The sequence below is a fragment of the Psittacula echo genome (genome assembly GCF_963264785.1).
Source record: "Psittacula echo genome assembly, chromosome: 7".
Classification (NCBI taxonomy): Eukaryota; Metazoa; Chordata; class Aves; order Psittaciformes; family Psittacidae; genus Psittacula; species Psittacula echo.
Window position 1 is genome coordinate 34,786,434 of NC_137740.1, and position 13,964 is coordinate 34,800,397.

The 13,964-nt window shown below is 41.8% G+C and overlaps 2 protein-coding genes across 2 annotated transcripts; one reads left to right on the plus strand and one right to left on the minus strand.

Moving 5' to 3' along the window:
- Positions 1-389: 389 nt before the first annotated feature.
- Positions 390-1,137, minus strand: LRRIQ4 (leucine rich repeats and IQ motif containing 4; the record flags this gene model as incomplete). The annotated part of the gene is given in 5 exon segments (XM_080624009.1): positions 390-574; positions 577-732; positions 735-768; positions 771-1,032; positions 1,034-1,137. Coding segments are annotated over 5 exon segments (741 nt in total).
- A 2,360-nt stretch (positions 1,138-3,497) lies between these two features.
- On the plus strand, positions 3,498-13,180 carry LRRC34 (leucine rich repeat containing 34; the record flags this gene model as incomplete). The annotated part of the gene is made up of 10 exons (XM_080622968.1): positions 3,498-3,613; positions 4,506-4,630; positions 4,783-4,847; positions 5,632-5,715; positions 7,294-7,422; positions 8,797-8,892; positions 10,773-10,927; positions 11,022-11,177; positions 12,569-12,695; positions 12,977-13,180. 10 exons carry the CDS (start codon positions 3,498-3,500, stop codon positions 13,178-13,180), a joined length of 1,257 nt encoding a protein of 418 aa, XP_080479094.1.
- Positions 13,181-13,964: the final 784 nt, after the last annotated feature.

Consider the following 13,964-nt stretch of genomic DNA (forward strand, 5'->3'; position numbering starts at 1 on the left):
AGGTTGCTCAAAGCCTCCTCCAATATGGTTTTGAACACTTCCAGGGATGACAGCCACAACTTCCATGGGGAACCTGTGCCAGTGCCTCACTACCCTTGTAGTATTGAGTCTAAGCAAATGCAGTTCTCACTTTCCAGTGTACACAAAAAAAAAGACTCTAAAGAACGGAAGCAGACTGGCCAATTGGGATTTCATTTTTATAATTCAACACAAAGGTCAGTGTTTCCACATTCTTGCTTTCTTCTCCCTGCCTGAATATAGTGATGAGTAACCTAGGCTCAGGTGCATACCAGGTGGTACACGCCTTCTCATTGTTGTAAGGAAAGATGGCACTCAGCTGTAATGAAGAACTTAGATGTTGCAAAAGGGAGGTATCAATAAAATATAAATTAAAACGAAGGACCAAATATCTCCTGTATCTGATTGTCATCCAGGGACAATACTTCCAGGTTTTTCATAGTGCATATTCCTTTAGGAATACCATCAAGGGAGTTATCACTTATATAAATGCAGGAAAGGGATGACCAGCAGCAGGTCTGGTGTGGGAACTTCTCCAGGCTGTTAGCAGTTTGAGCAGTCTCATTTCAGTGGAATTCTTCAAACCTGGGGGAAGCTTGTGCAGGAGGTTATGAGACAGATCCAGCACAGCAAGCTTCTGGCAGTGTTGCAGTGTAGGAGGAATGGAGGGTAAGTTATTAAAAGCTAATAGTGGTTTAACTAGGTTTGTCAAAAGCCTCCCTCTTCTGGGATGACACTGATCATATTTTGTACTTTAGATCTGTTATTTCTGAATTAGCAATATGACAAAGCTCCTTGGGAAAACTTCCAAATCCGTTTTTCTGGAGGTAAATTTCCTTGACTTTTTTTTTTTTGAGGTTTACCCTTTCTTTAGGCAGACACTTGAGATGATTGTCAGAAAGGCCAAGCAGTTCAATGTGGTAGAGGTAGCCACAGAGCTGCACTGGAATTTCATGCAAGTTTGTTTTGTAAAGCCTGAGCTGACAAAGGGACTGCAACTTGCTGCAAACTACAGGAGAGGGGATTGTTACTTGAATCTAAGCTCAGAGGAGATTTCACCTCCCCCAGTTCTTTGCATGTATCTTGTACGTGATTCTGATCCAAGTAGGGGACCTTCATATGCCTCAGGGATATATCTGGGGATGCTTACAGTCAGGTTCTTCCCCATATGTGGATCTTCCAGATACTCTAGGCTCAAGACCCCTGGCAAGACTGTTCACAGTTTCTTGTTGGATAAATCATCATGAAAAATATCCTGTGTATGACACGTGTGGGAGAAAGAGCTTCATTCTCTGGCACTTTATTCACTGGTATTTCTTGTGTATCATCCTCAAAAACAACAGAATCAGCTTTGGGACAGTGACTGCCCCCTGCACTGGCCTCTTGGCTCTGCAGCCATCTCTGCTCCTTATTTCTAATTCCAGAAGATTAAAAAATCACCAGTACTCAGGGACCTTCCTGTGCTAAATAATTACTGACAGAATTCAGCATTTAGGGACTGGTTCTAGTCTCAAACTGTGCCCCTGCAAGAAGCTGTCTGTGTTCTTTGATCAAATCCTGCAGTACATACAGCAGGACTGTATCTTTGAATCCCAGCATGTGAAGAATGTAGGAAATATCCTCAAAGACTCAGGCCAGACTCAACAGCAAACCAGAAATCTGTTGAACATTTTCACAAAAACAGGTACCTCAGTGAGCAGAGCACACTTTGCTTACAGCCTTCTTTTTAATCCCTACTCCCAGCCGCAAAGTCCCTCCCTTGTTTCCCTACTGGCTAGGTACTCAAAGGTTTACAGCCTATCCGAAGCACTTAAATTGCTCACATGAAGTGCTGCCCCTGTTTACATTTCCCACTATGCCAGGCGACTCTTCTTATTTACACGTGTGCTTTTTTACGGTATAGTCGCCTAACTCCCCCCCCTTGGGGAGCTCAGTTTCAGGTATCAAGCCTTGTTCTAGCCGTTTATATCGCTCTGACTACAATGAGTTTTGGTTGAAATTTCCCGTCTATGTGCCAGCTTCCCCTTTCTCTTTTATTATCACGCAAGCTATACTTAAAAGGCTGTAAAAGCAACACAGTGGTATTTCTTACAAGTGCATTTGGAAGTGTCCCAACAGCCAAATTCAGAGGGTGAACTTCCGAAGTTCAGGGAGCTGGACAAAGCAATCTCCTTGAGTCTTGAAGGGCCGTGTTTACAAATGCTGACATATTTCTTCAGCTATGCTGATGGTAAAAACTGGAAGAGTCCTGTTGGAGAAAGATGGCACCTTCTTCTGTGACAGTGGTTTCTGAGCCAGAGAGATGTCAGTGAATCTGATATTTGACAATCCTCAAAGTTGTACTGCTGCCAATAGCAAAAGAGCAAGAGGTGGGAAGGGAGAGACCCGATGTCTGACTAGAAGAAATCTGTCAGCTGGCATTTAAGGAATGACAGGAGAAAATAGAGGTCAAGAGGCAGCTGACAATCATCTACTCAATACCCTTTTCTCTGCTGCTGTAGCCATTCTGGGAGGACATCATGTTTTCAGAGATGAATGGTTTCCAGGTGCCACCAAGATGAGAAGAAAGAACTGAGCAACCACCATGGGGGGAGATCCATGCTGGGCTTCCCAGTCCAATTCAGATGTTGCACAAGGATATTTTCTTCTTTATTGGCTCCAAGTTCAGTACTTGGGTGTGAGCCCCACACGCTGTGGGACAGGAGAGTGTGCAATCCTAGCTTACTCTGCTGCGTAGTAGTGAAGTCACTAGAAGGATTTATTTGGTGGAAAGGACAGACACCTTTGAAGTAACTGCTAATCCGTGCAACCACAAAAATTTTTGCAAAGGCTCCTTGGAGATTGAGGACAGACGGCTGAGTAAATACTCTGGGTGTGAGTTGATGAAGCTCTCCTCCCTGCAGGGGCTGGGTACCACACATGCGGCCACTCCACAGTGGGGAGGGGAAGTGTGGCTATGGGGCGTCATGCCAGGGCCCTGAGCTGAGTCTGGCTGCCTTTGCCAGCTCCCTCCTGGAGGGCCTGTGACACCTTCCTTGGAAACAGGCTTCATTACCAAACATTGTTAAGGTTGGGGCAGCCTGGTTCGCCCGCTGGGCAGAGCTCTCCTGAGGGCTGGTCACCGTGGGTTGGTGCAGGGAGAGGGCGCTGGTGTGAATCGCTCAGGTAGGCCTGCGGAGGTCGCGGTCGCTGCTTTACAGGAAGCAAAGACCCTGCCTGTATGAATACTAATTTTGTTAGCTCAGATTCCTTGGGATGGCTTCAGAAACACATCCACAAATCCACATTTTTTCCTGATTCTTTTCTTGTCTGTTTGAATCTGTTATTCATGTGCTGCATACCAGCAGTTGTAACCCTTTTCAGACCAAGCCCTATTTTATTGTTATGCAAAGCCCAGCACAACAGCGCTTGGATCTATGGTGATGTTGCTAGGCTGCAATAACGATGCAGTAACGCTTTGTTTTGTTTTCCATCAGGTCATGTCAGTTTGTCCAGATCTTCACCAGCACTATGTGCAGGTCTGCCAAAACTTGGGCCAGCCTGAAAACCCTTTCATTGCTCATGTGCTCCAAGAAGCTGATAAAAATGATGAAATGTAAGGAAATAACGAACAGTGTGTTTCAGATGCTTCTGAAAGTCTTAAGATAGCAGGACAAGGAGTTGAACAGTGAGAAAGTTCATGCAGTTTCAGGCTGAAACACTAAATCATATTTAGCATTTACTGCTGAAGTTCTGGTTTGACTCATCTTGACATCATCTTGGCAGAAGTTTGTAGCTATATATCCCTTCTGGGCAGCTTTACAAGCAGTGAATCAAAAAAGTGAAAAATGGACAGGATGGTGCCTTTGTGTCCCTTAAAGAAGCCAAACCTGGTGTCTAGTCATTCTAACTCACTTCCTTTTGTCTCACTCCTGTTTAAAAAGCCTCAGCTGCATACAGTTAGCTTCCAGCTGGTAATGCTTCCCTAAAATGTCTCTGAATCCTGCCAAGTTATTAACTACCCAAATTCTCTCTCATTATATGTCTAGATAGGGCTTCCTCTCATGGATGCTCCTGGGGTCAAAGTTAATTATCCTTTGTAGAGAAAACCTGAGAAAATACAGCATGGTAAAATGGTTTGTGTTAGATTTTGATCCTGAGGGCAGGATAGGGTAAATAAAGGAAAAGGAACAAGTAAAAAGAGATAATGAGGTAATCTCCAGGATAGTCTTTATTTCCATCTGCCTTCCCCTCATCTTGCTTTTGCCTGCTTTTTGTGCATGTGCCCTAAGCAGCTGTGCAGTGACTTCAGATTATCAGAAAGGACAGTGCTGAAGTACAGCTTGAATCACATTATCTGCTATGGTGTTACCAAAGGTTGCGGCAGCAGCTAACTGCATGAAACATATCAGCGAGGGCAAGCCTGGATACACTTCTTACCTGAAGAGAGAATTCATTTATCTGTAGCACTTTACTTCTCCCCATGTGCTTACATTTTTATGTTTCAGCATATGGACAAAAGGGTTCACATTAAAAATAGCTGGAAATAGTCATCTAGTGCCTGTGCAGAGAGTTACGGATGACGATCTTCAAGTTCTTGTCTCTATCTTACGTACAGCTGCGTTTGTCACAGGTAAGCTTTTTTAACATATATTTAAACATTGCTGTGCTAATATAAGAAAACTTAAGCAGTCTGGGTTGTTGGTTTGGTTGGTTTTTTTTTTTTTTCAGAGATCAGTTAATTGTAGATATGCATCTGTCACATTCTTCATTCATCTTTTTCAGGTTTGGATCTTAGGTATAATGTATTGACTGATGCTGGAGCAAAGACCATGGCAACATTCCTCCAGGTGCCAAAGTGATATTTCTCTTTCAGCAACTTGTAATTGATTTGGCTATTGTAATATTTGTATGTGCTGTATTGGAGACAAGAATGCAATTTTTCGGCAAAATTCCAGTACTTCTTACTTTCACATCCAAATCCATCCTACTAAAATCTCAGACTGTATTCTCTGGGGAGATTTTTCATTTCTAGTAGAACACCCTTGGACAGCTGGCTAAGGTGTCCAAAAGAAAGAAGGGTTGAATGAATTGTGGGGCTTTTAGGCTTACAGTTCAGTTTAACAAAGGAGGTAATGGAAGTGTCAAATGTCCCAGGGCCTTTGTTTTAGATACTTATCACCTCTGTTAGCCTTTTTGTATGTCTAAACATAGGAAACTTTAATATTGCCTTTTTGTCATTATAAGTACTGGAATAGAGATGGAAAATGGTGAGTTACCACTCGGTGATTGTGTTCCTGGAGCTCAGGGTGTGCCATGAAGTTTGCGAAGTGCCTGAACGTCTGCATCTGAGCTTGACCACCTGCCTCGTTTGGTCATGCTGAGCACTTGGATTCGCAAGTGGTTTCTGTAAGCACCCTGAGGACATGTTTTTACATGCTACGTGTTTTTCTGCCTCTTCCTCATCATCTGACACACGTCGGCATTCTTTAACTACTTCTCCAAATCAGGGGCTGTCTGAAATGCAGTAAAGGTCAGAGGTTTTAAGTACATGTGCGATGGATATCTTCTTTGAAAACGGCAGGCTTGCTCGGGAAAGGAGTCTGATTGCTTTCTGATTTGTTTGTTCCTCAGGAAAACTCCTCTCTGCGATACCTGAACCTGATGTTTAATAATATTGGCACAAGTGGAGCAGAGCTGATAGCAAAAGCGCTCCATGTGAGTATTTGCCTGGCAGATTTAAACAATGGTATCTCGTTTGATGTTTTTGCTTTTGATGAACTAGCTGTCCTGCCAACATCAGAGCTGGCTGAAGGGGCCCTCTGTCTTCGGTCCATTCAGTGGTTTGCTGTATCACAGGGACTGCTTGTTTTCTCAAGGCAAACTTCAGAAATCAGGTTTCACACAAGAGAAGGTTGCACTGTGCTGCCATTAACACTTAATTATCACAACTCTCACAGCTGGATTTTTCCAAGTGAAAAATGCTCTGCTATGAGATATACAGTGCCATCAGTTTCTTCTTTTAAAAGAAAAAGAATTGCATTATGTTTACCTGTACGTTGATGTCAATATTTGTCTGGATTCAAGATGTCTCAGACATGTTTTCAAAACTTTGCCTTGCAGCAGCATCATAAAAACAAGTTTGTTATTTTTAATGTGGCTTCCCAAGGAAATGAGGCTTGTGTGCATGATTTCTTGTGTTTGTGAAATGAGACTCACTTGAGCTCTTTCTTCCTCCTTCACAGTCTTTGAACTCTGAACCGATTTCAGCTAAATTTGACAGGCCACCAAAGCACTACGGTTCTACAGTAGATCGTACTGGGCTTGCAAGCAGCCTCCAAAGCTCTTTGTGCAGCCCCATCAGCATTTGCTGGGCTTGCTGAGCAGGCAGGTGGCAGGACCCCTGGGCTGCATGGGTTCCTGCTGCCATTGGGCCAGGCAGAGGGGTCCGGGGGTGCAGGTAGGCTGTTACTGAAGGAGGGAGAGGGAAGGAGATGCTGTAGTGGTGAGGTACTGCATCAGGTGAAGGTGTGCTGGGGACATGTGGAAGACATCAAACCTGTATGAAACTGGGCTTCATTAGTTCTGCTGCTTACAGAACTACTTGGTTTGTAATCTCTTCCTCAACCGTAATCTCTGGTAATAAGTGATTATAAAGGAAATAAAAATACAAAGCTACTGTGCATTGCATTTTGGGCTTTAACAGTTGAATAGCTGGTTTATATCCATTGAAATTCTGTGGAGAGTGAGGGGAAAGATGCTGACTTTTCTAGACCTCTGATCAGAACTTTATATTGCCAGTGATGCCTCCAGTCCTGCAAAGATTTACATATTGGTTTGACTCTACTAAGTAGTCCTGCTGAAGGTGACCGGCTTCACTGAGCTTCGACTGGTCATGTGCTTTAAAAGACCATGAAAAATAAAGCAAATTATATTCTTGCTTAAAAGACTTACTAGATTTAAATCAGTTTTGATATTATTTACATTTCAGATGCCAATTCAGGCAGATTTATTTAGGCAGGATTATTTTTGTGAGTGTGAGATTTGTCAATTTGGGAGAAACAAAAGTTCTCAAATACTCAAGTTCTGCCTCCAGACTCTCATGCATTTCATTCCACTGAGGAAAGCCTGAGCCAACCGCTTAGTCAGTGTTATCACTTAAACACGATTCTTCTGGAGGGTTGTTTTGTCTTTGTGTGACAACCAGCAGGATTCACAGGGGAAAGGACAGTGTTGTTTTTCAGGCCTCTTCAAAGGCATTGATTTTTTTCTGTTCCCTATTTTTATTTTGTTTAGGGGAATGAAACTCTTCTGCATGTGAGAATGACTGGGAACAAAATAGGAGAGAAAGGTGGGATGTTCTTTGCTTCAATGCTACAAATTAATTCAACCTTGGAGAAGTTGGATCTTGGAGACTGTGATATAGTGAGTAACCCAGTGAAATTATCAGCAATGACCTAAGTCTTTCAAGGATATTACAGAGGTTCTGCAGTACTTAATTAAGGGTAAATGCCATCTGTTGACACTGATTTTACATTTTGTGGTAGCAATATATAATATTGCAGTGTGTACTTGGAAAAGCATGTTGCATACACCTGAGAAGTCACAACTGATGATATATATGAGCCACTATGTCCCTGGGAATTCAACTGCTTGGCTTTCACATTTTTCTGAGATTTGTTTCTGCTGTTCATTTTTGCTGTGCTAAGTCCTGTGTAAGTCATGTTGAAGAAAGGACTTCTTATTCCCTGGTGGCTCTTTTCCTTCTGAAGTATGCAGTGCACCTGAAAGTAGCCCAGTCCCATAGCTCTGTTGCTTCTATCGGGCTTCAATCCCTAAAGGACATAAGCACAACAGTGCTGAATTGAGCAGAAAGGCTGCTCAAAATGAGCCCAGTTTGATCCTAGATAACCTGGTGTCTCGTGGAGTCGGTGAGCAGGGAGAGTTGTGAGGATAGGAATGGGTCCATGGACTAAACAGGGTGCTTCCTACTCTAGCCAGTAAAAAGCCTGTGGATAGCTTTTAAAAACCTATATTCATTTCCTGGAATTACAGAATTTGCTCCTAAACTAGAAGGGGGAATACCTCAGGAAGTGTGAAGGGTGTTACAAATACATAAACAAGGGAAGTGTAGCCAGTGTAGGATTTATTTGAAAGCTTAATGTGTTTATGCTTGGTAGGGAGTTCATAGAGAGTTGGTTTAGAATGAAGTGGCTTTGGGTGCAGACCAGCCTAACTGAAAAGTAGCACAAATATAAATTAGTGAGCAAACTAGAAGGAAATAAAAAAAATCCAAATTGGCCTGTATTCTAGACTGTATTCTTTGTACCACATTATTCACATTTAGTGTGAATTTACCTAACAGATAAATGTTAGCTAAGACTTTTACCATAGACTTCAGGGAAAATACACAAGCTGGTTTTGCTTCATAAATTAGGAAAACCAAAATAGAGGATCAATTAGATGGACGAGTATCTTTGAGATGCATTATTCTTGCTTTTTATTTTCTGAGTTGCCAAATTTCCTAGTCATTTGTACTACTTAGACGAATTCCACTCTATTATTCCATAGGGAGTTGGCACTGGTATTATCAGAAAATACGTTGTGTGTCTGTAAGCACTTGCCAACTGCATTTTTATCTCTCCAGAGTGCATGGAGGCAGAAATAACAGTATTTCTGATCTGAGCCCATTTGATGTTTTTGATCTTCTGACAATCAATTCTAGGAAGTTGCGATAATTTGTTAGTTTGATTTCTACATCAAATAGGTTTTCTCTAAAGAGTTTATTTTTATTTCCAGGGTGTGCAGTGTCTAATAGCAACAGCATCAGTCCTGAATCAGAACGAATCCATCAAAGCAATAAACCTAAACTGTCCTTTACTGTTCAGCCAAGAGGTATGTAAGCAGACTGTAGTTTTAGCTCAGAGGGAACCATAGTAAAGTCAGTACTGATGCCTTTATGTACGTGTGAACTGCATGGCTCTCTGTGTTTCCTTACAAAGTGAAGTAAATTGTTGCAGAAATACTCTTTCTGTGCCAAGTTTTGTGCAATCACAGGCTGCCCCGGTTTAACTAGAAGGTGAATTGTTAAAAAATTGCTTTCTTGGTACATACACTTTTGTTAACTCATGAGCTAATGGAAAGGGCTTGATATTGGAGAACCAAGTGTTCCTTCTGCTGTTACAGTGTGGAGAGTTTTATGCATAGTTCAGCAAATGGGGAGAAATTGTGTTCGGCAGGAAATGAGAGGAAGAACAACAGACTGCTGTTTATCTCAGCAGTGCAATACCCGCAGCTTAACGGAGAAAGGCACACTTTAACAATGTGCCATAATCACTGGAATGTGTGGTTGTTTTACTACGTGAACTTGAAGCACAAATTTAACAAATGAATGCACCTCATCAATGTAAAACCTACTATGCATTTGTTAGGCCAAAGGAAGACACAATCCTTCACTGAAAAGAGAATCTACAAGTACAGATGCACAGAGCTGTGGAGCTATTGCTTGCAGCAATGCAGCTTCTGCTCCTTGCTTGTCCTGCTGAAGTCTTGGCTGTAAAGCTGCTTGTAGTGGTGGTTTCACCATTTCACCAGACTGGCAGCAATTCTCGGGTGTCTGTGCTATGGACAGTATTTTCCTGCTGGCAGGATAATGAAATTAAACTGTTGTGAAGGCCAGATCTTCCTAAATTCCCACAGTTTAAGCAGATTTTGGTTGTTTCTTTTCTACTAAGACAGGGCTTGATCTACCTAACCCCAGTTTTAGAAGTCAATTTAAAATACTGCTATTGAAAATATATACTGGTAAGGGCACGGTCTGTACCTGTGAGATTCTACTAGCCACTGGTCCTACCTTCAACTCTGTAATTTTCTGAGGCCTCTAGGTTGTCCCCTCATTTTTGGCTCTAAGTATTCACTCATTATTTTCTTACCAAAACACAACTACTTCAAAATGAACTGAGTCTTACAATGACAGAAGGTATATTTTTTCCTGTAGCAATCCTATTTCTTTTGATGAAATAATAGATTAACATCATAACAAAGTACTTTTAATGTTAGTGAGGACTGACTCAAACATTCAGTTTAAGAGCAATGACTAGAAGGAAAACTAATTAGACATAATGAGTCAAACACTGATGCTTTTGGTATCTGCAGGAATGTACATAGTGCTATCGATGTGCATATATCTTTCTGGTATTTTATTTATTTATTTCAGTATAATCCTAATATATTGTTTCCCAGCTATTTTTAATACAATACACAACAATAGAACACTACTGATGACCAAACTGACAGGCTGAGAGAGTTGGGCTTGTTCAGAGAATAGAAATCTTGGGGGAGACCTTAGAGCAGCCTTCCAGTTCCTAAAGGGAGCCTACAAAGAAATCTGGAGAGAGGCTTTTTACAAGGCATGTAGGAATATGACAATTGCAGCTGGCTTTAAACTGACAGAGAGGAGATTTAGATACTCGGAAGTTCTTCACTATGAGGGTGGTGAGGCACTGGCACAGGCTGCCCAGAGAAGCTGTGGCTGCCCCATCCTTGGCAGTGTTCAAGGTCAGGTTGGACAGGGCTTAGAAAAACCTGTTGTAGTGGAAGGTGTCCCTGCCCATGGCAGGGAGGATGGAACTGGATGAGCTTTAAGGTCCTTTCCAACCCAAACCATTCTCTGATTCTTTGAAATCTTTCTGGTAGTTGTGAATCTCCCTTTTACTGAAACAAGACTATATTTTTTCTTAAAGTACAGCTTAATAAAACTCTGTGTGTGTTCTTAGGAAGAGACCACAGTTCATCTAGCTCTGATGTTGAAAAATAACTCTTCTCTTGTGGAACTACACTTGTGCAAGCATGAAATTAAAACTTTTGGTGTGGAGAGACTGTGTGAGGCTTTGTATGAGAACTCCAGCCTGAGATACCTTGATCTTGCCTGGTAAGAGCTATTAAGTGACACAGCCCTGACTAACATTAGAAACTCATTTTCTTATCACCTTTTTAAGAAAAATGTGTGCATCTCTCTCTTTCAGTAATAAAATAACCAGTGATGGTGTAAAATTTCTGGGAAGATTACTAAAATGGAACCAAACTCTGCAAATCCTAGATCTTAATGCAAACCGAATAGAAGATGATGGAGCCATCTACCTGAGTGAGGCCTTGGCTTTGTACAACAGGACTCTTCAGGCGTTAGTATTTACACAACTTCCCCAGAATCTGCAGGTGTAAGGAACTTGGGCTTTGCAGTATCTGAGCTGACATCAAAGCTGTGTGCTTTGATGTTGATCAAAATGGAAAAGTGAGGAAGTTCTAAACTTTTTGGTCCGTTTTTCCTTCTCGGGTTGAAAAAACTGTGATGGATTGGGTAGGATTCTTTTGCTAAGCATAGGTTTTTCCTCCTATGAGAGATGCCCCGAGACCTGTGCTGGAAGTGAGCCACAGGTCCTTTTAGAGCCCTGCAGCTGCAGGCCAGGCAGGAGATACTAATGCATTTTGTGCAGCACAAGAAGCCTGTGTTTGGTACCTGAATGAGCTAAAGGAATAAAACACGAGGCCAAGACATGCCATTCAGCCCCATATGCTAACGCCTTGTGTTTACTTTTCCTGCACTGCCAGGACTACTCTCAACTCACTTTATCTTTGCTTGTACTTGCTTTTTTTTCATCTTATATCCACTGCTGTGTGGCCTGACATACACCTTTTCTTCTATTCAGGGCTTTTTGGGGCTGATGTTTGGTTCAGCCTTGTAGTAGTTCATCTTAACATGTGATTCACAGCTTTTACAGTCATTCTGAGGGGGGTGTGGCGGACGGAAGCAATTAGATCTTCTTAGTTCTTTTTGCGTCTTTAAAGCATAGGTCCCTGTGATGCACAACCAAAACCAAGCAGGAGCTGTACAGCCTTCAGAATTTTAAGATAATAAGATTCCATGCAGGGATAAGGCACTATATTTGTTGATTCTAATCTTCCACACTTAAGAAAATCCTCTAAGTTAGCTTCGCAGTGAACCCAAAAGAGCTGTAATCTCTCCATCAGGGTGTATTTCGTAGCCGGCATTAAACCATGCCGGCAGGATGTGAAGGCTGATCAAAGTCGTTACCTGAAGCCATTAGTTTTAAGTAGCAGTCTGAGGAGGTGGTGGCTGCTAGGTGCCTCTGAAAGCCTTCCAGGTTCACTAATATAAAAATAACTGCCACTGCACAAAGATCAAAGCTTAGCCTGGAGAAATGCCAGGGCTTGGGCTTCAAGGCAGAGGAGAGATGAGGCCTGGCCACCATGCAGTCAGTCACTGAGACTGAAGAACTAAGTAGTGAACAACCTGTTCACTATTGAGAAATAGTACAAGTCCATAGTCCAAACTGCCTTTAGCAACATGGGAAAGATCTTATAGTACGACTGGCCTTGCTACAAAGAAATACTTATTGGGAACAAATGTAGAATTTCAATATACTTATCAGATACATAATAATATGTACTAATAAAATATAAAATAAGAATAAATCATAGTTAAACCCTATATTTTGACCAAGAGATGGGAATTCTTTAGCACACATTTGCACAACTATTTTCTCTGGTTTAGGTTGTCAGTAGTAAGCAACAATATAAGTGGCAAAGGACTTGTAGCTCTTTCAGATGCAATGAAAACAAACACAGAACTTTCCTGTATTTACATCTGGGGGAACAAATTTGATGAAGCCACCTGTATGGTAAGTGCTTGCTTCTGAACTCTTCTAAGAGGGCTGGAGTTTGTTTGTCCTAGTTCATGTGTACAGTCATTTTGAAAACTACAGCAATTAGTGAGTAAGATACTTGATTAACTATGGGGTTTATTTAAATAATTATAATATGGTGGTGCTGTAATGAGACTCCCTGGACATCAGCATACTGAAATAATCAAGTACTCTCCTGTTGTGTGTTATCTTCTAAAGACTTCACTGCAATCAAAGGAGAATATTCTGTGTCTCATTCTTGGTTTTACTCATTTCAGGCATTTTCAGAATTAATTCGGATGGGCCGCCTGAAACTTGATTGCACAGATGTGGAGCCTTATGAAGTGGACGGGCACATATACCTTGCAGAGCTCTCCCATGGCCTGCAGAAGCATTACTACTGGACACCAAGTTACTGGGCGGTGACAAAAAGGGATGCTAATGTCAGTCTGGCAATTGCAGCTGTTTCAGAATACTTGTGAGTGAGGTAGCAGCTTGAAGCATTCGGTATGCTTGAGCTTTTCCTATCTGGTTTCTAGTAAATAGATTGTATCAATATCAGACTTGCTGCATGTTGTTTCTTCAGGGTGTTTAGTCTGGAAAGAATCTAAACCTGCTCAAAATGGCATTAGAGATAAAATACTGAACCAATGACTTCAAAATTTGTTGATAAATAACAGCCAATGTATTAAGAGCCTATTAATATGAAAATGCATTATTTCTGCTGCAATCATTTCTATTGCACACTATCTTCTATGTGTTACCATGACTAGCTGTAGTTCCAGAGTGCCTAGGTGAGAAATTTAGTGAAATGACATACTCAGAGGAAAACATTTTCATCACAGCAGTGCACCAAGAGTGACATTAGGTATCATTAACAGTAATGGAGAGTAAACCAGTCACTGCCCAGAGGCATGTGAAGGGTTTAAACTTGTGGCAGTGCAGAGGCATGAAGTGAACTCTCAGCAGCTGAACTACTCTGCTCTATTTAGATGACTTTCTCAGACCAGGATTTTGGTCAAATGCTTCTTATTTAGAAAAGATGCAGAGGCTGGATCAGAGCAGTTGCAGAACATCTGAGTGGAGTGTCCTGACCACGGGGCTACTGCAGGTGAAGAGCTGTTGTTGCCTTTCCTGGGCTGTGATCTCTGAAGCTGGGTTTCCATATAGCTGGGAGAGCCCATATGTAATGTTACTGCATCGCTGCAGGTTGGAGTACAGCCAGGCAGATCAAGCTGATAAAAACTAAAACCTTACACCCAGGAC